General features: G+C 39.2%; 1 protein-coding gene across 1 annotated transcript; it reads left to right on the plus strand.

Moving 5' to 3' along the window:
* Nucleotides 1-30: 30 nt before the first annotated feature.
* LOC101847202 (methylcrotonoyl-CoA carboxylase subunit alpha, mitochondrial) lies at nt 31-25,467 on the plus strand. The gene is made up of 18 exons (XM_005102489.3): nt 31-147; nt 5,368-5,465; nt 6,349-6,389; nt 6,949-7,091; nt 7,731-7,826; nt 8,991-9,112; nt 9,477-9,624; nt 10,763-10,884; nt 12,629-12,740; nt 13,617-13,698; nt 15,782-15,909; nt 17,457-17,640; nt 19,425-19,534; nt 20,397-20,610; nt 21,502-21,588; nt 22,252-22,448; nt 23,420-23,599; nt 24,441-25,467. The coding sequence occupies exons 2-18, from the start codon at nt 5,413-5,415 to the stop codon at nt 24,543-24,545; spliced, it is 2,124 nt and encodes a 707-aa protein (XP_005102546.1). The 5' UTR covers nt 31-147; nt 5,368-5,412; the 3' UTR covers nt 24,546-25,467.

Below are 25,467 nucleotides of genomic sequence, written 5' to 3' on the forward strand. Positions count from 1 at the left end.
GAAAGAGGGGAAGTTACTCTGAATGCGTCCTTAGTCCTTCAACCAACACCAACACTCAACACTCAACAGTTCAACAAGTCTTATTCTGCTTCCAACCGTGACAAGGTCTAGAAATCTAGATTCTAGATCAAAATTCTAGAGTCAGAGGTAAGTAGCCAAGGTTGAAAAAGAATGTTGCGAAATTTTTATAACGAAGCAAGAGAGTGTTCCTTATTTTTGCATTATTAACGTTTTCAAGGACTTCCAGTTCCAGTCCAGTGTCGCCTGCATAGGCTGCAATTTGTCTTTTATTCTTCATTACTAAATCATTACGTTCCCCTGCAACTGCAAGTGCAAGGTAGTCTCCTCTCCAGACAGGGGTAGGCTTAGATCTAGATATCTAGATCTAGATTTAGATCTAAAATCTAGAATTGAAGATTAGCAGACCACTTACCGGCACTAAAAACTGTAACTGTAGCAAACTAGGCTTGTGTGAGTTTAACAGGGGGGTGAACCCCCCTGCACCCCCCTATCTACACCCCCCCCCCTCTTTCTACCAGAGTAGATCTAGATCTATTGTATTGGTGGTCTGCTAATGTTCAAAGAGCCCCTAGATCTAGAATCTAGTCCACTGCTAGTTCTTCAATCTACAATGCAACTGATTTTTATGCGTGTGACCTTTTTTCCTTCTTAGTAGCCGCGCCCCCCTTCCCCCCTTTCTGCCTTCAGGCTGTCACGTTCCGATTTCGAAGGTAGACTCTTGCTCTTTTCTATGATGGGTTTTTTTTTGTGGAAGTGAATATTCTCACCGGGGGTGGGAATAATTTATCGAAGTGACTATTTCTCCGAACGTTCGGAGAAATAGTGCCGATCTTTATTTCTCCGAACGGTTTTCGGCTTCCGGTCTCGTGATTTTTTGCCTATTTATTGCGAGAGTTCGGCGCCAAGTTTCATTCTGCCTCTGGTCTGGGAAGGAACACGTACCGCATGGCAAGCCCGCCTACAGACAACCTTCAGTAACACCCACCACCATCATGCACATGTACACACACTAACTAAACATAACTAGTGGGCAACTTTTGAACGTATGACGAGCTGAACTGTGGATGGAGAGACAGTGTGAGTGAAAGAGCGGGTGAAAGGAAGAATGTGCGAGTGTATCCACAGGCGACAGCAACTACAAGACGACGACACTGACCACCCCTGGCCTGGTCCACAGCTCACGAACAAAAGGAATGCAGCTCAGGCGGTGTTTTGCCTATATTATTGTCCATGGTTCGCAGGGAACAAGTGAGATTTTCTTTGTGTGTGCCTGGAGGGATGGGGTGGGGTATGAAAGTCATGCGGACGGGGATGAGCCGCGGGAGAGAACACGGGAATTGAATGAAAGAGTGAAACTGAAAGAGACGAATGACTCATGAGTCCTGGAGTGAATGGATCCTGTGTTTCTATTTTTGTATACTTTGAACTGTTACTGAATAAAGGCTGAAATAAAGCCCGAAAAACAAACAAACACTCCTCACTCTCCACTTACTACCACACACAGACACACTCAAACACTCACACATACACACACACACACACACACACACACACACACACACACACACACACACAGGAGCAAATTTTTGGGTCTATATCTATTTCAATTTTCAACAGCTAGTCTAGATGAGATTTTTAGATGAGTGTAAAAACGTGAAAAAAAAAGGTTTCACAACAGAAAGAAATCAAAATTAGAACAGCCCATAAACAACAACAAACATTAACAAATAAGGGCGTGTGTCCACCTGTCCGAAGAAGATTGGCAGTTTTAACCCTAAATGTGCGTAATTTTTAAAAAAGTACAGGATATTACATGTAAATTATGGAATCACACACATTAAGGGGCTTGCCAGTGTCAGTAGGACCTACATTGGTCGCAGCAGTGACAAACGCAGATGCCAGTTCTATGTGTCGTTATCAATAACCCTCCGTAGATCTAGATCTAGACAGCACACGAGTGAACACAACACATTACGTTTAAAAGCAGCACCTTTCAAGGCAACACGTCATATCTATAGCGAAAAACTGTTTGGAATTGTAGCATTTCTTTATATAAATATTTACGGCAGACATTTTTTGGACCGATTGAACCATATTGTATACGAACAATCTTTGGTAGGCCCATACTATAATTATATAGATCTATATAATATCCGAAATTTGGGGGAAAGGATGATATTTCAGAGTGTTCGGAGAAATAGTGCCCAGCTTTATTTTCCTGAACGTTCGGAGAAATAGTGCCCAGCTTTATTTTCCCGAACGTTCGGAGAAATAGTGCCGGCCATAATTTATTTTAACTTGTTAGATCTATTCCCACCCTGGTCGGGTCACGTCTCTCCTTTCCTATCTACCTAGAAATCTAGATTCTAGTTTTATAAGATATATATAGATATATAATAATTCAGGCTGAAGGCCAACCTCTAAACCTGGGTATTGAATATTAGACATACACTGGCAGACCTATCTAAGTAAATCTAGTACGCCTCTACAATTTTATGCTGGTGGTCTGGAAATATTGAGTCAAATCAAATGAGAGTGCTGCTAAGGGGGAAAATGTCACTTTCAGGTTTTGAATGCTTTCTGTCGTATCAAATCAATCTCATTGAAAGCAAAGAATAAGGCCAAAAATATGAATGGAAGTAAAACTAAATCATGCTCACAAGAACACATACACACCTTAGTAAAAAAATAGAGTAAAATATTTTTTAATCCCCTCAGGGGGGTGGGAATAAGTTTGAATAAGAGAAATCATATTCCCATCCGGGGTGGGAATAATGGCAATAAAGAAGAGACCCAACCCTGACCCTACCCCTAACCCTAGCCCAAACCCTAACCTAAACCCTCACCCTATCCTCAACCCTAGCCTTAACCTAACCGTGTATTCTATTACATCTATAGTGGTCGCTCGTTATGGAATTCCTCCCAATAAATCTGCTCATGCAGCTTGATCAACTTATTTCCTTGCCATGGATCATTTCATTATAATGTTTTTAATAGAAAACGTTTTTCCATTGAGTAGTAGTCAGGGCTCCCCATTACGCACAGTTGTGCGTTTATTACGCGTTCAACCTGCAGATACCCCCTTTATGTTTTTGGTGGTGCTTAGTCTAGTGTTACTGTTTAAAATTTCATTTCGGGGGTTTGCAAATGTAGGCTACACACGATTAAAAACGAAGGTGGTGTGCGTCTGACAAGCATCATTTTCCACCTTCTCTATCCGGAAGCCGAGTCAATGATTTGACAACTCACCCACACACACAAACAGCAGTCACCTTTTGTCTGTGTCAGAAGCAGTCAACCTAGTTATCAGCTGCGTGCAGTTTCAGGTGTCACTGGCTTGCCTCAGCAAAGAAGCTCCACCCACATTCTGGTCACTTGCATTTGCCTCCGTTTATGCCTTAAGTTAACCCCTCATCCTTCTTTTAACCAGTAAACATGAATTGTCCATCATTTTTACGAAAATTAACTAATCAAAATAATTTTTAATAGTAGTTAGCAACAAACTGATCATTTGGCTATACAAGAATAAGGCATTTTCATTTGATGAAAAGGAAGTGATCCAGGAGGCTTGTGAGATTTTCATGCGGGAAAAAATCGAAAGTCTGGAAAGACTGGAATGTGAACCCTGGGATGGCTCTGAAGAATAATGAGTCAGTTTATTTTCTTTGTGCATTACCGTCGGAATTGACCCCTCGGTTTGTCAACTTTATTTTATTTTTGATTGGCCCGACCACCACCAAGAGCAGAAAGTTTTTCTGTCGCTGTCAAATTTCTAACCCGGGACATGTATTGAATGAGAGTCAAGACACCGTACACTCTAGACCATCGAGAGCACCCATAGTCTAATATGTCTAGGTAATTAAAAGTAGGCCTATATCATCATACTATTTTCATTGCCATGTCATAAAAAACCCAAAAAAGTGTCCTTCACGGCTGTTAACTCCTATCAACCAGAATTTATTTCATGGATTTCCTAAATAACCAATTAAATCTGCAATGTCATTCTCATTCAGCATTCGTGTAAGTCGTGTAAGTTTTTGTATCACTGACTGTTTCGGATCTATATTTACCTTGTTCATCATGCCAAAAAATTAACCATCTTTGAAGCAGATAGTAATATTAAGTACAGAAAAAGTAGATATCTATGTATTGTAAGGGAATTTGATTATATTCTTTTTCTGGAAAGTGATTTGGATTCTAGTTCCAAAATTGTCAATGACACAACCGTGATAATGCATTGCTACTCTCGAAAAATGCTCTTTCAAGTGTGCAACAAATTTTCCCAAACAAAGGAAGTATCATCACATGTCTAATTTGAACTTCACCAATATTATAAAGATGTATTTTAAGTAGGGCCTACTGGAAGGAAATGTGTATTTAATTAGGGGAGGTGAAAACAACATACTCTGTGTCATTCTGACTTTGAAAATTGCACAATAACTCGGCCTGTAAACCAATCTCAATCAGAATGGCGCTACATGGAAACTTCCCTGTGGTCCTATGAGATGCAACCACTGGTGGCAATGTAAAATGACTTAAAAGTAAGACTGACACATGCCATTATCAGAGAGGCTAGGATAGCAGAGAGAGGTGTGAAGTTTCAACCACTGCTTGTGGACCAGACAGGCAACCCTTGATCCCACTTTGTAGAGGCTGGCCCATCTGCACTGCTCAGGGCTCAAATGGATGAGGTGACAGCTACCGGCAAGCCATACCCCTTCTCCCGTCTTCATTTGGTGGCATGGTTGGAGTTGATGGGATCAGGACAGAGCAGTCAAAGCATTTTCCATCTGTGACAGGTCAAAACACCTCAGAAAGGAAGGAATTTTTCCTTCGTTTTCCAAGTTGAGCAAGTTTCCGTTTTATGGAGTGATTAAAGAGGAATTTTTCATGAGGAAGCGAAGGTGTTATGATATGTTTTAATCTTTGGCAGGTTTCTATTAAGGCAGGTTTGATTACTGTAGTCGCAACTTTGGGATCAGAGAAACACATAACTTTCCCATACTGTGCTGCAGCAAAAACTGGCTCTCTTGAACCAGTATTCTTTTCCTAACAGATGTGCTGTTTCCAGATCAATTTGTTGACAAATTTTTAAGTTTTTAAAAAACATGATGTATGGTATTTTTAGAGCAGTTCCCGAAGTGGAAAATGGTTAAAACCCTTTCAGGCCTTTCCTCGTCACATTCTTTGCCCACAGTGGCTGCTCGTTTGTTCAGATTTCTGTGCACTTAATAACCCTCTGATGTTTACATTCTTTTATTTTTCTCTTAGCTCCAATAACGCTTTTCAAAGGTACAGTGTCAGTTTGTTACCTATCACATTGTGTTTTATGATCCCTTCCTCCAGGCTGCCACAAGAAAAAGGGCCACTTCCTGTGCTACCACTTGAAATATGTCTTCTTTCCGACCTACTTTATTTCAGACAGCGGTTAAGGATTTAAAAAGGTGAACTATTTGACTTTTTAAATTACAGAGTGCTGGGTTCATCGTTAAGTTAAAACTATTGTGATAATAGTAATTATCCTATTTCATGATCTTTTGAAATTTACTTTTGAGAGATACTTCAGATGGCCTATCAGGCTATTTTGTAAGATGCTCTGTTTGCTGTGTTACCTGATGATTGATTCCGACAGAGGCTGTAAAGAAAGATATTTTTAATTGTAAAAGAATCGTAAAATTATGGTACTTTGGTATTATGAGCGAACAAGTTTATCTGCAGAGAAACCTGTGTTTTTACTCATTTGGACACCTTAGCCACAACGTCCAAGGTATTATTTTGATGTACTGTGCTTCTTCTATTTTGACTTTAATATTCCAATTATAAGACTATTCTGTCTATCCTCATTCAAACATTAAAACATATTTAATTTACATTTGGTCTCGCTAAGCTGATATGAAAATGCATTGAAATGCCAATGTTGCTGCCATACTGTGCTCATGAGTGAAATGTTCACTCTGACCACTTTGTACGAAAGCTTGATCAAATTTCCTGTCTTTATTTTCTCTTAGTGGCATGGCAGAGGGACTCAAAGAATCTGAATATGTTCTCTTTCAGTAGGCTATGTTATTAATTCACTGAGCTCTTGTCTCTAATTTGCATTCTGATAGCTTGTTTCAGTGGTAAATTCTTATGAACTCAGTCCAAACATGCGATTGTCTGTCCAGCTGATGCTATTGTTGTCTCAGTTTTATCACTGGGCTTTGTTTTGTTTAATATTGGAGGAATAGTGTCATGTAAGTACCAAGACTTATTTGAATGGAGGACAATTCATCTTAAGTGGTACGTTTGATTTTTATGTTGTTTTATTTCTTCTTCTTTTTTTTTCAGGCTTAAATATTTAAGTCCTTCAAGATGGGCTTCCAGTGCAGGTAAGATGATTGTCATTATATTTTTTAATGTGGATATCATTTTGAGATGGTTCATGCTCATTCAATTCTGCTAAAATAGTTGAAGAGCATTGATTGAATTTGTTCAATAAGTACTTGAAATTTGATATAGAATATCCCTGCTGAATATATTAGAATTGAAATGTCTGTTTATGCAATGATAACTTGCATGTGTTAGAATGATCCTACTGAAAATGAAAGGTTGATTTTTTACACTGAATGTAGTTCTATCATAATTTACAATATTATATGAACTGACCTCTTCTCTTATCATACATGTTTTCCTTTCAGAACAATATATCCCTCATTTTTATTAGTGCGTGATATACAAAATTATGAAGGCAGGGTTATTTATACTGGGATTTTGGGGGAGGATGGTTGTCGTTTAGACCTCAGCTATGAACAGTGCTAATTTTTTGTCTACTTTGAATTTTCTTTGTTTATTTTTTTTGAGCTGATTTACTTCTTATCTCCTTTCTTAAATCATAAATGTTCTTCGCTTTGCTTGTACCTGTATATTATTTGTTTATTTTTTCCCTAGTGGCCTACAAACCAATCGACAAAGTGCTCATTGCCAACCGTGGCGAGATAGCATGTCGTGTCATGCGTACAGCACAGAGGCTGGGCATACAGAGTGTGGCAGTGTACAGTGACGCCGACCGACATTCCATGCATGTGGCGATGGTGAGATTACTTCAGTTTGCTCGTCTTACATTTTTTTTTGTTATTGACCTTAGTTTTCCTAAGAATGTTCGGGGAAATTTTGCTGGTTGGGTTCACAGCTTCACTTGAGTAGTAGAATATATTCAAAAGGGAACAATATCCTTTATATTGTGTAGTACGAAGTGTCAAAAGAAATAAAATGCATAGAAAAAAATTATTCTTTTAAAGAGAATACAAAATTATGAAGGCTGTTTTACATTGTAAAAATGAATTGTTTGCAACTGACTTGTTTCCATTTTACCTTATGGGATCTTTCTATTGAACCCTAAGCTCCTTGTGCTATGAGTATGATCATATAATATCATATAGATCATTGAAAGAGGCACATGACAGGAAAAGAGGAAAGGTTCTGTTTTCACTTTTCTATTTAGTTTGTAAGTTTGTTTGTTTTGTTGTTGTTTGTTTTGTTTGGGGTTTTTTTGCGGGGGGGGGGTTAATTTTATTATTTGTTTCAGGATTATAGCATGAACGATTTATGTTTGACACATGTAAGTACTGTATGCACTGATGATAATAATGTTGAGGTAAGCGTTTTGTAAAACATGAAGAAAAAAGTCAGTACGATACTCAGAGTGTCTGTTTTTATTTGTTTCTTTGCAGGCTGATGAGGCATACAACATTGGTCCCCCAGCTGCCTCAGAGAGTTATCTGAGACAAGACAAAATCTTGGAAGTTGCAAGACGTTCTGGAGCTCAGGTATGACATGTGAATGTATTAGTGTGTGTTTATTGTTGAAGATCTGTAAAGATCATGATATGAAAATGTCAAGAATGGTGTAAAAGAAGGTTTATTTTTGTTTGAAAAGTAATTCGTTTTAACATTCATTCAGTTATCAGGACTTGGTGAATCCATAACTGTACTCACTGCAAAAGTTTAGACATCTTTGATAGTGATGTAAAAGCAGCCTTGTTTCTTGTCTTGTCGTGCTAAAATGATTTCAGGATGAAAATTCACTTATGGAGTCATCTATGTCAAGTAGTGAATTGATATAAAATATCTGAGTATTGAAGCATGATTACATTTTTTTGGTGAGTTTCTTTGAGTATTTATCTTCATGTAGTTTTTCGTCGAATCACAGTGTACACATTGTACGTGACGTTAGATTGACAGTTGGAAGTAAACAACTGACCTGGTATGGCTTGTTGTGTGAGATAAGATTTTATATTACAGTGATGTCCACTTAACAGCAGCAAAGATGAGAGCAACCTGCGTCCAACAGCAACCTAAGCTTGTGTAACGGAATTATTTGCTATATAATTAACCCCTTTTAATAGCCATGAAAGAAGCTGCATGAAGACAACCTTGAGACCATCTTAAGCTAAATTGACCGTCTCCATAGATGAAAAGAGCCATATAATCATTTATTTAATAGCAACCTTTTCCTCTGACAGCAATCCTTCTTTACTATAAATTATCAGACGAAATCATCGTCTTTGAAGTTTACAGCCCCCACGCTCCCCTCCTTTTGGAAAATTCAGTTAGCAGCAACATCTTAACAACAGCCAAGATCTGCTTCCCAAGGGGGTTGCTGTAACCGGGCACTACTGTAATTCTTACTCAAAATTGAAAAAGTTCAATGTCAAAAAGTAAGAGTATTATTGAAAAAGAATATATGGCTTTCCGAAATGCAAGGGACTTTACTACTTCTACTTTGCTGTTTGAAAATAAGCTGTGAATAGAAACTTCAGCTTTTGGTTGTATTGTTCATGATGAACCTAAGGTCAGTTGGGGTCCAAGAGATCTTGGAGGGGAGAGCTGTAGAAGGCAAAAAAAGGAGAAGGAAAAAACCTCTTAGGCGAAATCCAATCTACAGGTGTCATACTGTATAGTACAATTTATCATGTGTGTTGTTTTTTCCAGGCCATTCATCCTGGCTATGGCTTCCTGTCAGAAAATGTGGAATTTGCTGAGAGGTGTGAGCAGGAAGGAATTGTGTTTGTTGGACCCCCTGCTTCAGCCATCAGAGACATGGGCATTAAAAGGTGGGTAGCACAAGATGGAAACTGGGGTTTCTGTGAAGTGATTAGAAAAGAAAAGAAAAAAACTACTCTAAGCTAGTTATTTTTTAAGGGATATTGTCACTTCAGTATGCCAGTGGTTTTTTACTGCAAAATTGAACTGAGTACTTTGGAGGGGTTTTTAGGTGAGCTCATTACTTCTAAACTTACAAGTTTTATATAACCTGTCATTATAATTTTTGGGGGTTCTTGTGTGAGATTTATTCACGGTAATCATGCCATTGATGTAAAGCGCTCAAAGCTTAAATTTGAAAGGGAAAGAGAGCCATAAAAAAGGAATTTATTATTACTGTTGCTAATTATTTTTGGACTTTTTTATCGTGCTCAGCACATCGAAGCACATCATGTCAGCCGCAGGAGTCCCCATCATCCAGGGATATCACGGAGAAGAGCAATCAGTGGAAAAGTTGCGAGAGGAAGCTGCTCGCATTGGCTACCCTATTATGATCAAGGCTGTTAGAGGCGGGGGTGGAAAGGTAAGCTATGCCTGTTCATGGGTGGTTGGAGAGTACTGCTGGTAGTTATGATTTCTTTCATACCGGTATTGGGGTGGGGTTTTTTATATTCAGTCACCGCTATGGCTTTACCTCAGGGTAAAAAAACCTTTGTGCTCCTCTGCCCTCTTTATTTACTATCTAATAAGCCAACTGAGTGCATTCAACTGACAGATGATATCATGCTCGTCTATTATATGGGTAATTCCGTTCTGAATCCCAACAAGGGAGTTATCATGGCCCTCCATCCTCTTGGCTGAGTCTTAACAGTGATGCATTTATAACCTCAGGTCTTCACTTGACTGAGTTGTAAATGGCATGTTGTTCATTCATTATCATGCCATTCCCAGTGTGTGTGTACGTTTACCTCTTGTTGCATGTTGATTATATGTTGGATTGTACATGTTTTCTCTCTCCTTTTTTTGAAATGTTGTTTTTCCTTTACTTCTCATATATCTTGCTTTTTCTGTTTTTTCTCTACCTTTAAAGGTCTAATATATTAGTCTTAACGTTTCTCTGTCATGGTATTTTTTTTATGAAACAGTAAATGACTCCTACTTTGTCGATATATTTTTAGAACTCAATAAAGTCAATCCTATGGCCATTTATGAAAGATTTTAAAAGCCGACCGCTGTATTTTTATGTTTTTTGTTACTGCCATATTATTGATGTCTACTTTGTGGAAAGTGTATTCTCAATTTTAAATTGTTTCTGGGGTTGATTTGTTTATTGTTATGTCAAGATTAGTATTATTTTCTGTCTTTTCATAGTGTTGGTACTTGGTACTTGATGGGTGATCATGTGTGGTCTGCTTCTTATAATTCTGTCAGATTCGCAATTGTACTTATCTCTATTGTGTGAAATGTAGCAGTTATCTTACAGACTGGCTGTGACAGTGACTAATTTATTTACTTTTTAAGGAATAATTGTTTTTCAAATTCAAATTCCAGGAATCAGGTCTTTTTTACTGCATCAGATCATGAAAATGTCTTCAGAGGATTTTTGTTATCAGCTGAAAATATTGTATTCAGCCATAGTTAATGTTCATTTTGTTTTGTATTTTGCACCATTTCCTGTTATGATACAAATGAAATATTGTTCTCAATTTGTTATTCACCAGGGAATGAGAATCGCTATGACCGAGGCTGATTTTGAGGAGCAACTTCAGTCTGCCAAGACAGAGGCCATGAAAGCTTTCGGTGACGAAGTAATGCTGCTGGAGAAGTTTGTGGAGAATCCCAGGTGAGTGTGTCAATACGTATGTTTCTATATGTTTGGTATGTGTGTGAGTATGTATGTTTGTCTAGATGGGATTACTATTTCAACAATAGCAGCAGCTACCACATTAACTCATAATTTGTGCTTTGAAATTTGGAAGCAAAATGTTTCATTGATTTACTAAAGTAAGAACCCTGAATAGTCAAAAGCAAAACTGCAATGGGTTTCAAGACTCTGTTCTTTACCTGTAAGGTATGAGAACAAAGTATTTTTTTTAAAGTTCTTTTGACACTGGTAGGTTGATGAACTCTTTTTTCGTCTTGAGTTTTTTTTCCTGTCTTTTTTAAAGGGGGATGGATATGGTTATGCTTTATTTATTCAGCCTCGTAAGAAATGTACATTGTGTTGTAGTTGGAATCACTCTGACTAAGAGAAAATGTTGAGCATTTCTGTGTGCGTAATAGTGCACATTTTTCAGAAAATTGATTACTAGCTTTTCTTTCTCCTGATGTTTTAAGTTTTGAATATATAAAGGTGTGAATGACTGAAGGAATGAGTGAGTTATGCTTTTAACAGATGTCATAAGATGGTAGTCAAAAGAAATGATGAGAAGTCAAATCCAGTCCCAAGATGAAAAAGAAGAACATAGCAATAAAGAAGGCCTGTGTATGCAACTCTTCAGGAGACAAAAGGTGGATCTACAGAGTGCAGAATATCAATCATTTTCTTGCACTCGTAGCTACTGGTATTTTCAAGCATCGGTCTAATTAGCTGTGTGGGTGGCGAAGGAAGATTCTATTCGAAGGAGCCATGCCGCGGCATTGGTTGACCAGAATGCAGAGGGGCCTTAAAGGCAACCGCTGACACAGCAGATGATGATATAGTTAGGCTATGAATAGCTTGAACCAGTCCAAGTATTGCTTCCTCAATATTCATTATTGACGATTTGTTGTGGAGCCGGTACGTTGCGGTAATTAGTAATAGTATGCCAACAAGCGTGCCTCGATGTCGGAGGTTTAGCGAGGCAGAGCAGAACAGCAGTCGACTACTAGATCTAATTATACTAAGCCACGAAACGTTTTAGGTCTACTCACCTCGGGATCACCAATGTGGGAATTCAAGAACTAGTATCTACTTTCTAGATCTAGTATCAGCTACATGAGCGAGCTAGGCTTCACTCACTCAACACCGACTGAGAAAACAAGTTCAAACCTGGAGCCTTGGTTGTTGTCATTGTGACTACCTTATTGCGCATTCACACACCAAGGAAGTTGCTAGTTTCAAATACACAGATACTAAATGTTTGAACAGTGCTCTAAGCAAGTTTGTCATACAGCTTGGGACGTGAGACATGACGATAACAAGGATAGAAACCACACTATCATCACAGGACATGAATATAGTCCACGGCAGAGCAAACACTACAGTCTGTTGTGATGTAAAATGGCCTGTGTGGGCATAATATTTCTTTTCTTTTGTATTGAATGACTAATAGCTTTGTGCACAGTTACAGAGAGAGAGAGAGAGAGAATATTTTACGGTGCGGATTGTTTCAGCACGTGAGTGACTGATAGCTTTGTGCACAGTTACAGAGAGAGAGAGAGAGAATGTTTTTCGGTGCGGGTTGTTTCAGCATGTGAGATACTAATATCCTGTCTTGTTGCACCTAACCTTTGTAACATCCACTGATTTTGTAAACGACGTAGACAAATTTCTCCCTGCGAGATGAATAAAGATTGTCATTGTCATGATTATCAATGATTTACAGGCATGTTGAAGTGCAAGTGTTTGGGGATCGCCATGGCAACCATGTGTATTTGTTTGAGAGAGACTGCAGTGTGCAAAGAAGACACCAAAAAGTCATTGAGGAAGCCCCTGCTGTATGTATTTTTTTGTTGTTACTGTCATAACACTATTATTATTATTTTGATAGTGCTGTGCTCGATATTTTAAAACGTGAGCATTCTTCTTTTTTTTTTAACATAACCTTCAGCAAATTTGTCACTTTCTAAATTAACCCTTGCATAGCTGGCGAACAGAGTGCTCAGTGGGCACCGAGACCATTATATTTTTTGTTGGTGGTGTTTTTTATTTAAATGTTCTTGTATTTGTTTGAATATTTTAGCCACAAGGAACTTGTGTCATTTATTGCCAGTGAACAGTTTGCTGATTCAGAATGAAGAAAATGTGGAAGGATAATTGGTTTGGATTTTGAAAGAATCACAATTTGGAAAGATTCTGTGAGTTTCCTCCTGTGGTGTAACGGCAGAGGTTTCCCTGTCTTCTGTGTAGTGTTTTAATGGTAGGTGTTGATGTCGCTGTGTGACTGGCAATACTTTTTTTGTCTTCATCAGTCTTTTAAACCCTTAAGGCAGTTAACCAGCACAGTCTGTATTTCTCAACATCCCAACAGGCCATTTAACCAGCCCAGAGCATATTTCACGATATCTTATCAGGCTGATGCAGCATTCTAGCTATCCAGGGATTGGGATTTTTTTAACATTTAGAGTTCGGGGGATTCAGCTGCAATTAGACTGAAGGATTTAATTAGCGTCTTTAGTTTGTGTGTACAAATATACCGACATGCTGAAGTTCACTCCTCACTTTAAATCAGCCCCAGACTCTTCTAGTGTTTCATTTCCTTTCTCCTGCCACTTGCCCAGACTCATCGCCTTGTAATTTCTTCTCTTCCACTGACCAGAAATGTATACCCTGGGGTTGGCATGTATGCAATTTAATCATTCTTTCTTTTCCAGCCTGGATTAACAGAAGAAGTGCGTCGCAGCATCGGAGAAGCTGCTGTGAGAGCTGCTAAGGCTGTGGACTATGTCGGTGCCGGTAAGTTGTTTATGATATGTTTTTTGTTCTAACCCAGTTGGATGGTGGACACTCAGATGTGGTCTGTTTGTTTTACCTCTTTTCAGTGTTTCTAGTGGGTGGTTGGCGGGTGCTCTGGTGTGGTTTGCTCCTCTTTCCTATCAAACATCTATCGTCTTTATCTCCCCTTTTTCTTTTTTGTGTTTTTTACTTTTGTAACACCTCTAATGCTCGACACTTATATGACCTTATTGTGTTGCAAGTGCCGTAAAACAATTACAGTCGAACCTATGTAAGATGGAATCGCAAGGGAGCCAGAAAAAAATTCCGTCTTAGACAGGGGAATTTAGGGGGAGTAGACATTTTCCGTCTTAGACAAGGGAATTTAGGGAGAGTAGGGGGGGGGGGGTTCAAAGGCCCTGCCGGTGGGATCAAGGATCACTTGTCCGATCGGCAAGCAGTGGTCAAAACTTCACACCTCTCAGCTGCTATCCTCTCTGATAATGACATGCGTCAGTCTTACTTTTATCCAATTACCACCAGTCTTGCCTTTCATATGACCACTGTTTGACCTATTAAAACAGGAACGTTTGAACATCTCCTTTGCTTCCACCCTTAGTCCCACCCACCAATGCCACCCCTCACTGCCATCATGTAACAACGATTCGAGGAACTCTTTTCTCGGCTGGCATTGGTCAATCTAATTTCACTCCTCTGTCTTCTGGCTACCCAAGAAAGTTTCCGTAGTGGCTCGCAACTCGAGCACTCTCACGGGCAGTCGTGAGATTTCACACCCACACTACTCTGACCATCTGCATCGCTCAGGGCTCACATGATGGGGTAACATTTACCCCCAAATTACACCCCTACTCCCCTTCCTCGCCCAGTGGCAAGGCCATAGCATTAAGTTTAGAGCCGTCGGAACCAAACTTGCGAGTTTTGTTTCAAATCAGGGTTGAGCCGGCAAAGCATTTTCCGTCTTAGACAGGTGAAACCCTCGGAAGGGAGCAGATTTTTCTTTCCGTTTCCGCATTGGACAGGTTTCCATTTTATACAGGTAATTAAAGAGGAATATATCAAGGGGGGAGCGGGGAGATTCCGTTAAGACAGGTTTCTGTTTTACACAGGTTTCCGTTAAGGCAGGTTCGACTGTACTAAAACTAAAACGAGTCTTTCTTTTTTTCTGATTAGCTTTCTGCCGAGTGTCAGCCATGCCCTGCGGGCTCACCGTTTTCTTCGACAACAGCCTCTTCCTCTCTCACTATTCCTTTATTATTGCTAGAAAAAAATTGTGAAAATATTTCTGCATATTGCACTGAATCTTGCTGCTTCAAAGAGATTTATTTCAGTTTGCCAATAATAAATTTTTTTTACAAGGTTTGGTATTTTGAGAATTTGGTGCTGTCTGTATGTTCGCTTAAGTTTGTTTTTATGCACACTGATTCCATCTTAGATTGTGATCCGACTGGATGATTCATTTTGGTCGTTACACTGTTTCTATTATACATTAGCATATCTTGAAATATTAGTTTAAATTTGTAGCTTTGCTCTCCAAAGAAATTACTAGTGATAAGCAGGTATTGTGTAAGAGTGTGGTTCTTTATTAGTGTTCTGACCACTTCTCTTGTTTTTGCTGTATCATAACCTTGCCGTGGGTGGTTGGTGGGTGCTCTGCTCCTTCTTTCCTAACAAACATCTATCGTCTTTATCTCCCCTCCTTCTTTTTTATGTTTGTTTCTCCCTTACAACACCTCTAATCTTCGGCACTTATATGACCTTATTGTGTTGCAAGTGCCGTAAAACTCTTATGAAAAAAAAACAACCTTGCCTGTCACTGTCCTCTTTGGTATAGTTGATGACCGAATTTATGATTTCTTAAATAGATGAATAAATGAAGGAGTGAATAAATCAATGCATGAATGAGTGAGGTTGTTAAAGGGTAAATAAATGCAATGAATAACTCATAAATGAGTAAACAAATATTTAAAGAAATAAAAGAGTGAATGATTGTATAAAGGAATGAGTCTGTCGATGCAGGTAAATAAATTTTAAAAATATAAATGAATTCTTAAAAGCTCACCCCACCCCTCCATTCTTCCACCAGGCACAGTGGAGTTCATCATGGACAAGAACCTGGATTTCTATTTCATGGAGATGAACACTCGGCTTCAGGTGGAGCACCCAGTCACTGAGATGATCACAGGCACCGATCTTGTCGAGTGGCAGCTCAAGGTCAGTGAAGACAAGTGACGATGTGACAAAATCGAAAGGGGGATGATACTCAACAGATGTTTCAATCTGAGGATGTTATTTAACTCTTATCCTGAGTCTGTGCCCAGATGCGTATCTTATCAGCAACCCATTACGTCGGACGTGCCGGGCAGGCCGCCGGGGTCACTCAGTGTGTACTGTTGGTGTACAGCGCGCGCGCCGGGAAATGTGTGTTTTCGCCATGAATACCGCGGGAGTGTGTTAACTGATGATGAAAATAACGCTCTATCCTTCATAGCTTTCTATTTATAAAGTGTTACAAACACATGAATAACCCCCTCTCACAAGCTGATAAGACATTACGAGTAGTTACGCCCATTTGAATAACCTTTCTGGACGCTCTTGTTGTTATGAATGACCTGAGGTTCGAAAAGGGATAATTTAGGTCAATTTCCAAATGTTTTACACTCAAATTGTTCTTTGTACCTGCACAATGGTATAAAAAACTATCAAACAAGCTCATTTTTTATCAGGTAGTATCATTTCATGCAAAATCAAGCTCATTTGAAATATTTTGTATAGAAAAATGGAAGTCTTGTTTCCTGACTATCCATTCGAGCTCCTCATGTCTAAGTGGGTCAATTTCTTTTATAAATTGGACGAACATCTAGAGCTATCAACTTGGCATGTTTTGAATGAGACGTATGCCTCGATTACGAACCAACGCAGGTGGTTCTAGAAGAAGGCCACAAACGCACTCAAACTCAAGCAGACTGACGCACACACACTTGACCTGCGTGAATGGGGTTCCGACTCGGGACCCGAATGACACGTAAGAGGCTGCGTGTGCGCTGAGCCAGGGGCTACACTGATTCGGGACCAGAACGCAGGCGAGGTGCCGAAATAGGCTTATCGGGCTACATAAACCCGGCTCCCGCAGGATGAGGGTTAAGTTTGTGATTTTGTAATTCTTAGTGGACGAAAGCCTTTGACCCTATCCGTATGTCGTGTTTTTCTATCGTATCCATACGGCGTGGGGAACTCTGTGCCACCACTTTCCAAAGAGGAAATTTACTCGTTAATCAGATCGGTACGCTTTGCATAGCTGTCTGTCAAAATGATTCTTTGAGATATACTGAAAGATTCAAAGAGATCTTCGCTCTAGAAGTATTCTAAAATGTAAAGAATACAACCCCGGGGGTACAAAATGACCCCAGGGCATACGGATAGGGTTAATGAGCATTAATCTCCTTTTGGGAATTAGATTGGAATAACAACTATTTCTTGCAGTTGCACCTTGCGCTGACCAGCTTTTCATAGTGTCTGTTATAGTAAGACTTTATTTCTCTCTCAGCAAGCACTTTGGCTTAGCAATTTTTTCATAATTTTGTTTATTGTCGTATATTTTATTAATTTTTCTTCCATTTTTTAAAACTCATTTAGAGCTTGTACATTTTTTGTCCGTAATTCCAAATGTACCGTCCATCCAATATTATTAATGAATGGTATCTCTCGGTGTAGGAAAGATTGAGTATTTAATAACCCAGAAATGTCACATGCCCCCACAGGTGGCAGCTGGAGAGAAGATCCCACTGCAGCAGGAAGAGATCACTGTACAGGGTCACGCATTTGAGGCCAGGATTTACGCAGAGGATCCGGACAATGGCTTCATGCCCGGGGCAGGGCCACTGCTGCATCTGAGCACTCCGGCTCCTGATGCTGACCTACGAATTGAGACTGGAGTCCGGCAGGGTGAGGCACAAAAGGGATATGGGAAAAAAAGAGTTTCATTTATCTCCATTGGGAAACTGTGGGTTTTCTTACAAGTTATGTACTGAAATATCTTGGGTCAAGATGAATATATTTTTTTTTACTGAGTGATGATCTGCATTTCAGGGCTCCTTTTTTATCAAAATAGTGTTCCGGTAACTGTTCTGTTTGTTTAGAAATACTATTTCAAATAGTAATTGCAACTGACACACTGTTCGGAAGTAAATCAGTCTTTAGCTATTTCTGCAATAGACGCCTTCTTTACTCACTACACTTTGCTAATATAGATTCTTAAGTCACAACAATCATGGAAACAGAAAAGGATGCACAGGACAGGCTTCGCTTGAGTAATGTTGCTGATGGCCTATACTCTACTGGGAGTTAAAAAGGGCAAGAGAGAGAGAAGTCACAACAATCTCTTATACATAGCATCATATTGTTGTTATTATGCAAGTTATTCCACTATTGTGCCATCCTGTTTTAGAATCTGGGTTAGTATGCCATGGGCAAGGAAACACCTTGTTGACCACTTTTATAAATGTAAAGCCATGCCGCTAGTATTTTTTAATGTTTTTTGTGAGCCTGTGTTCACCAACCACTCAACCATAATAGAGAGCCTCAAGTTGAAGGCCATATTTCTATCCAACTGGTGAACATGGCTACAGATAAGTCTGTTTGTACCTCAGTGTTAGCTTAAGTCTGGTCTTTGTTGTTGTAGCTGTTACTGGTCAACCTGTGCTCAAGCTTTTATCTTATGGTCCTCTGCTAGGACAGAAGACAGGCTTCAATATCAAGTAAACACTGTATTTTTTTTTTTTAACATAAGCTGCTCAGTTTCATGCTACTTTTTATAATAATTAGTTTGATTACTAAAGTACTTTGTGAGTGTCATTTAGAGAATGACTTTCTTTCCTTCCCTTTATTTTTTCAAAGTAATTTTTAATGAAAAAAAGTAAAAGGTGTGAAAGAGTTCTTGGAGTCAGTATCTCAAGTTTTTTGCTTTTTGTTATTTATGGATCCATGTTTTGCTCAGTGCTGTTTGACTACAACTTACAAGTCAGGTGTGGAGTTGCTCTGTCTACTATGCTTTCTATGTCTAGCTGCCGTTTCTGTTAGCTTTCAATTCAAGTGCATGGCTCCAATCTAAAAGACTCAAGTTTTTTTGTTTAGTTTCTACTTTCCCTTTTTCTTTGATGAAATATTTTATGGCTAACTTTCATATGAAGAGTTTCTCGAAAAAACGCAAAATATCCATTTTTCCGGTTTTGAGATAAGTGAAGATTTCAGTTCTCCACCTATTTACTTAATAATCAGCAGCTTTGTTTTTAGAGTACATTTGATGTGAGGCTTAGATAATATTTGTTGTATAGTATAATGAAACCATTGTTTGATTCTTATCCTTTGAATTAATGAGATTTCCATACAATTTTGACAAAATGCGACACTTCCACATTTAAATTATTAAGAAAGGAAAGAATCGCCAGCAAAATTTCATCAACCCTAAGTGAAGTCCTGTGGCTCAAAAAAGAAAAAACAAACTTGATTGGCACACAGAAGATATTTTGCAGTTGGTCATAAAAGGTCTACTGCTGTCAAGTTTTTTGTTGTTTTTTTTAAAGCGTCGCGTTATGCAGTTTTTTTTAAAGGAAAATCGCATTTTCTGAAAAAAGAAGTTGACTTTGGAATGTGCCGCACCCTTCTAGCTATAACGATACTAGTTTCAGCCAAACTAAAAAAATATTGTTATCTTTGTATCTCTTGGCCAGGTGACGAGGTGTCAGTCCACTATGACCCGATGATTGCCAAACTGGTCGTGTGGTCTGACGACAGACAGTCAGCACTCAAGAGGACTTTAGCTGCTTTGAAGGACTACCATGTAGGTCATAAGTTTTATTTTGTTCATTTGAACTTTGTGTGATTGTAAATGAAGATTACTAATACTAGTTATGAGATGACTCATGCCAGTTATGTGATTCTTTTTATCACCCTTTTTTAAAAATCATAGCAGAAATTTTGTTTACAATGCAATGTAAATTAACTTTCACAGCATGTAGTATTAGAGTACAGAGCAACAAACGCCATTGCTAGTCACCGCAATGCAATACCCTACTTTGAGCAAGGTGTTTTGGTCAAAGAACCACCTCATTGATCTCCCCTCTAACCACTGCTGCTCCAACATTACTGTCAGCTCAACTGCTGTGACCCTTGTGCCTTGTTATGGAATGTGAATAAAAAGTTTTTCTTGCTCTTTAAAAAAAAGTAAATACATGTAAATGCTCTCCCACTAGAGGTTATGACACAGAACAACAACTACAATGATTTCAGTTGTTTTTGAGAAATGGGATGGAGATGCTAATTTTTTTAAATTGCATAATTTTAATTGTTGACAAATGATTTCGCAGTATGTTTTTAAAAGATTATGTTTGTCATCGAGTTATAAATGTGAACAAATTGCCTCATACTTGTCCCACCCCACTGCACTGTAGTAAAATACATGAAGTATGTTTACCAAACCCATGTGAGTGGATGGTTGGCGGGTGCTCTGGTGTGGTTGCTTCTTCTTTCCTATCAAACATCTATCGTCCCTATCTCCCCTTCTTCTTTTTTATGTTTGTTACTCTCTTGTAACACCTCTAATATCCTACTGGCACTCATATGACCTTATACAGTTGCGAGTGCCGTAAAACTCTTACTAAAACAGAACAAACCCATCATGTGTTGTCTTTCTCTGGTGGCAGGTCGTGGGTCTCAGCACCAACATCCAGTTCCTCATGGCCCTGTCCTCTCACCCGGCGTTCCAGGCGGGCGATGTGGACACAGAATTCATCCCTCGATATCAAGAAGAGTTGTTCCCCCCTCGCAGCCTGTCGGCATCGGCCCTGTCACATGCGGCTATTGCCATGACTGTCGCGCACCGTGCCAGAACCAGTGATGACATGCTGTTAAGCAAAGGTAAGTAGCCTTTAGTATACACAGAAACGAGAGAAAAGGGGGGAATATTTGGATATGGAAAGAAATAGGAAAGTGAGGAATGATGGAGAAAGAGAGAAAGTTATTGGAGAAAGAAAATGACAATATTTTTATTATTAAACATGTATGCATAATTTTTGGCATTGGACAGGAAATTGTGCATCAGGATATAAAGTTTTTAGAGTCTTCATATTTTGTCTGTTTTTATCTTGTAATTTATTTTTTATTTTTTGCCTTGCCTCATCACTCTCATCCTAACTGGTCCATAACATTTTCCTTTCATTTAGTTCTTATCAACCTGGTCCTTTTTTTTTATCTTGTTCTCACATATCTTATTTCTTCCTCCAACCCTTCAGTGAGAAGAAGCACTATGAGTTACTGTGTTCAGCTATTTCAGCTGTTCATTAAAGCAGAAGAGACACACTTATGGTCAGCGTCTACAGCAAGCTCACCTATGTTTAGATATCCTTAATCTAAAATGTCAAATCAAATGCACATGTAACAATGTTTGTTATTTTAAATGTTCTTTTTTTGTAACTGTTCCTCTTAATCCTTCTAGAGAAAAAAATTAAAAATTATTCATTAACAGCAGTTTATAGGGCAACATTTATTTCATAGACTAACTGCAAATCTCTCCTCACTGCCATGTCTTGTATTTGGCCAATTGAACCAAAGTTGTTTTCAAATTGGTATAGAATCAAATAATGAAAATCTTAAACCCCTCAAATATGGTTTACCAATTGGCAGCATGGCTTACATCATAAACTAACGGATTCAAGCTTTAAAATGTTTAGAAAGCTTGTTTTATAGTGTATAAGAAGTCCTTCAAGATGCAAAGAGTCATGATTAATAATGACACTTCCTCTTCTTCAGATTGCTACTCTCCTTTTGGACTGAACTTCGGAGTTCGTGTCAACGCAGCACCATCTTTTGTTCTCCGACTGAAAGATGGTGACACTGGTAAGTATTCTTTTGATGGCAATGAGATGAGAGTAGAAATGAAAAGTTTTTTTCCAGTTGATTCCAGTTCAGGCTGATGCTTCTTAACAAAGAGATTAAACTGTTTTGAATTATTTCTCTCTCTCTCTCTCTTCTGGCGCTGTGGCGTCATAAGCGGTCAGTGATGCCGACAGCACACAGGGACTCAACACTTGCTTGGGGGTCCGTAAAAAGTGTTGAACATGGGTCACTGAAATGTCCCAGTAGACGTGTTCTGGCCCTGTAGTTGGCGCGACATTTCAGGAACATGTAGTCCATAATCTCGTCCTCCTCCCTGTAGGCTCGACAGGACGGACCTAGGTCTATTGTTCTGAAAACATAATGTTTAAAAAGAATAAGGGGCATGATCTCAGCTGAGCTCAGGTTTTATACTTGAAAACAGACAGCTGAAAGTCACAACTTCTTGAACTGGAAAATCAAAACCAGTCTCAAGATGCAAGAGGAAGACTTAGCTGAGAAGACTTTATGCAACACATAAAGAGATAGGGCAGCTAGAAAAGGATGCTCAGGACAGGCTTCAGCTAGAAAAATATTGTTGATGGCCTATGCTCCACTGGGAGTTAAAAGAGGCAAGAAAGAGATAGGGGCCTATACATTACTTTTACCAATTTTTCTCACCCCCAGAACATAAACTTAGCCTGACAGAGGGTTCTGCTGGAACTTGGCAGATCGGCATCAACGACGAATCCCCTCTGATGGTCAGTGACATCAGCGTGTCAGAGGTTGCTGATGGCAAACTGACAGTCAAGTGTTGTGTGGATGGAGTTGTCTCCTCCTCCACTATCCTGCTCATGGGGGACTCAATACATCTGTTCACTGTGGTAAGTCACCACGATTTATAGGTTTTGTTTGTTCATCTGTCTGTTAATCAGTCTGTTTTCTGACTTGTTCATAGAGAATGATTCTGTTTGTAGTGGAAAATTGCTGGGATTGGTTGGGGGGGGGGGTGCGTGTCTAATTATCAGTCTGTTGTTTTACTTGTTTATGGAAAACTTGATACTTTTGTTCACTACAATCAGTTGCTGGCACTGGCTGCTGGTCAGTTTTGTTTTGTTATTTTGAAAACTTTTTAAGTTCTTTTTTTGTCTACTTTCCTGTGCATAGGAGCCCAGTATCTCCATTATCTGTTGCAAGTTTCTGCAACTAGTTGCTTTACAGTTTTTTGTCAGTATATTTCTTTTTGGTGTTGCCTTTAGTCTTCTCTTTCAAGTGAGACGTGATCATTATTAAATTGACTCCCTGAACTTTGCGACTCAACTTGACCCAATCTGTTGATTAAACAATGATCGTGGGTGGTTGGCGGGTCCTCTGGTGTGGTTTGCTTCTTCTTTCCTATCAAACATCTATCGTCCTTATCTCCCCTTCTTCTTTTTTATGTTTGTTACTCTCTTGTAACACCTAATCTTCTGGTGCTCATATGACCTTATAATGCAGTTGCAAGCGCCGTAAAAACCTCTACTAAAACTAAAATTAAAAACAATGATCATGAGGGAATAAAACATTTCCAATGCGTCTTTGTGATTGCTAATTAATCAACTTCAGAATTAATTAAGTGCTTTCTATTGGCATCTGTCGTGTAGTGGTTTGTACTTGTCACTCACAGAAGATGAGTTAAAGGAAATCTTTATCGAGTAACTGTTGAGATGTAGTGCGGTATCTCATTCAGCCTAGTTTGGCTCTGACAGGCAGGGCTGAAGCAGCCCATCTTCCAAATGATCAAAATCGTGTTGACTTGGAAGTAAAACTTTTACAATAAAATAATGGTTAACTTTTTTTTTTCTGTGCGATCTAGGATGGCAAGCACAGCCTGGAGATTCCCATCCCAGAGTACCAAAAGGCGGCGACGGGCACTGGCAGCATTGATGACCCCGTGGCTCCGATGCCTGGCGTAGTGGAGAAAGTGGTGGCCGAACCCGGGGCTGCTGTACAGAAGGGAGATCCTCTGGTGGTCATGATTGCCATGAAAATGGAGGTGAGGTTTTGGTGCAGGTGGTAGAGGGACTAGCAGAGGGGAATGGGGAGGAAAAGGAGGTGAGATTGAGAGGATGGAACACGGGTGCAAAATTTTGATTGTCCTAACTAAACCCAGCATGAGCCATGATGGGAAATTACCAAGACCATCATCAACTAGTCTTTTAAAGTATTCAGGAAATGCTGCCTTGGACACATACTTGGTGTCTTTTGGCCCATCATCATTTCAAATAGCAGCCTACACACAATGGTAGAGGAATGTTTTTATGTTGGGGATGGGGAAGGGGATAAAGTATTATGCCAGGGAAGATCTGTGGACAAAGATAATCTTCTGGTTGTCACTTTTACTTTGATGATCTAGGTTAAGCGTGGGGCAGGGGGTAGAGGGCCTAGCACAGGAGCTGGGATGAAAAGGGGGGGATGGGAGAGGGGATAGAGGTAATGTGGGATTAAGATGGGTTGTGGGGGAAAGTAGTTGAGTTGTGAAAGATCTCAGCCACTTTGAAATTTCAAGGTGTGTCAAGTAACAAGGGGTGTGGAATAATGGTCAATGGGGTGCCTCTTTTAGCAAGGTTGTTGACCTGTAAAAATAAGGCCTTTAATTGTGCCAGCCAGCCTTTGCATGTTTATAAGTATAAGTTTATTAACATGTTGTTTCTTATGTATGAATTATTAATAAAGTAGTTTGTTTGATTCACATATCTTTGTTTATGCCATTGCGAGACATTTTTCTAAAAGAATAGAAATGGGAAATTGGTACTTTGTTGTTTGATGTAAAAAAAAAAAAAATTAAGAAAAGAAAAAAAGGAAAATCAAATTTGGCTGTTTTTTGCTTTCCACAGTATGTAATTAGAGCTTCCCGCGACGGAATTGTGGAGAAAGTGTACTACAAACCAGGAGACACAGTGTCCAAAGGCACCGTCCTGGTTCATTTGCAAGAAGAGTAGTGACGAGGAGATGGAGCAGACTTGGACATTGCTAGCTGGACAGTCTGAACTTTTTTGACAAACGGCAGTCTTAAGTCACATGGTTTTGTCTCCATACATTATTTTTGTAAATGAAATGTGTGGGGTTTGACAATTTGAAATGTCTGGCTGCATAAGGTTTCTGTAGAAATTTTGACTTGTTTCATTCAAGAATTGGCAGCTTGGGGCTATTGATCCTGTTCTATTGGTAGATCGACCTGCATAGGATGAAAACTGCACAGAAGGAAGCCCTGCCAGTTGTGTATGCTGTTGAATTTACTGATAAATTGAATAGGAGTCAAATCTGTTCAGCTGAGCTACGTTTTTTTAAAAAATAGAGCTTAAGTTGCCTTGCCTCTACATTAACATGTGTATGGCCATTAGCTAAAACCTGGGGGATTTTGTCATTCTTCTAAAAAGCCTAACACAGCTTCAAACAAAGCAGTAGATATTTAAACCCTATGACTTAAGTCTGTTTTTTAAAAAGTGGTCTGAGTGTCCGTTTTTGAATTGTCCTCTCGGGTATTTGACCTATTCTTTTCCAACAGATTTTATTCTAAATGCAGCTCTTTTTAATGTGATATTGAGGAGACAAGCTGGATATTGAATGCTTGGAAGCACATTTGCTGAGAGTCTTTTTGTTATTGTTTATTGATAAATCATAGACTAAGATGGGTAAATTAACAACCTACCAGATGGGGTTTGGGTCATTTTGAAGGTGAAACAAAAGGAGTGTTATGAGTGTGAGTGTCACTGGTGATAGATATTTTACCCTCGAGGCATTGGTTATATATTTAAGTAACAGCATGATAAGGCTTTATGAATTTATAAGCAGGGATGCCAAATCTCCGGGGGGGGGGGGGTTCCGTTTTTTTCATACACTTGCAAAGGAAAGGTGAATGGT

This window comes from Aplysia californica, unplaced genomic scaffold, assembly GCF_000002075.1.
Source record: "Aplysia californica isolate F4 #8 unplaced genomic scaffold, AplCal3.0 scaffold00327, whole genome shotgun sequence".
NCBI classification, from domain to species: Eukaryota; Metazoa; Mollusca; class Gastropoda; order Aplysiida; family Aplysiidae; genus Aplysia; species Aplysia californica.

What these genes read in the sequence shown, in the direction of transcription:
- LOC101847202 (XM_005102489.3), top strand. Translation starts at nt 5,413, where the DNA reads ATGTCTTCTTTCCGACCTACTTTATTTCAGACAGCGGTTAAGGATTTA. An exon ending in ATTCCATGCATGTGGCGATG is followed by an intron (nt 7,092 to 7,730) that starts GTGAGATTACTT and finishes GTTTCTTTGCAG; the next exon opens with GCTGATGAGGCATACAACAT. An exon ending in TGACATGCTGTTAAGCAAAG is followed by an intron (nt 20,611 to 21,501) that starts GTAAGTAGCCTT and finishes CCTCTTCTTCAG; the next exon opens with ATTGCTACTCTCCTTTTGGA.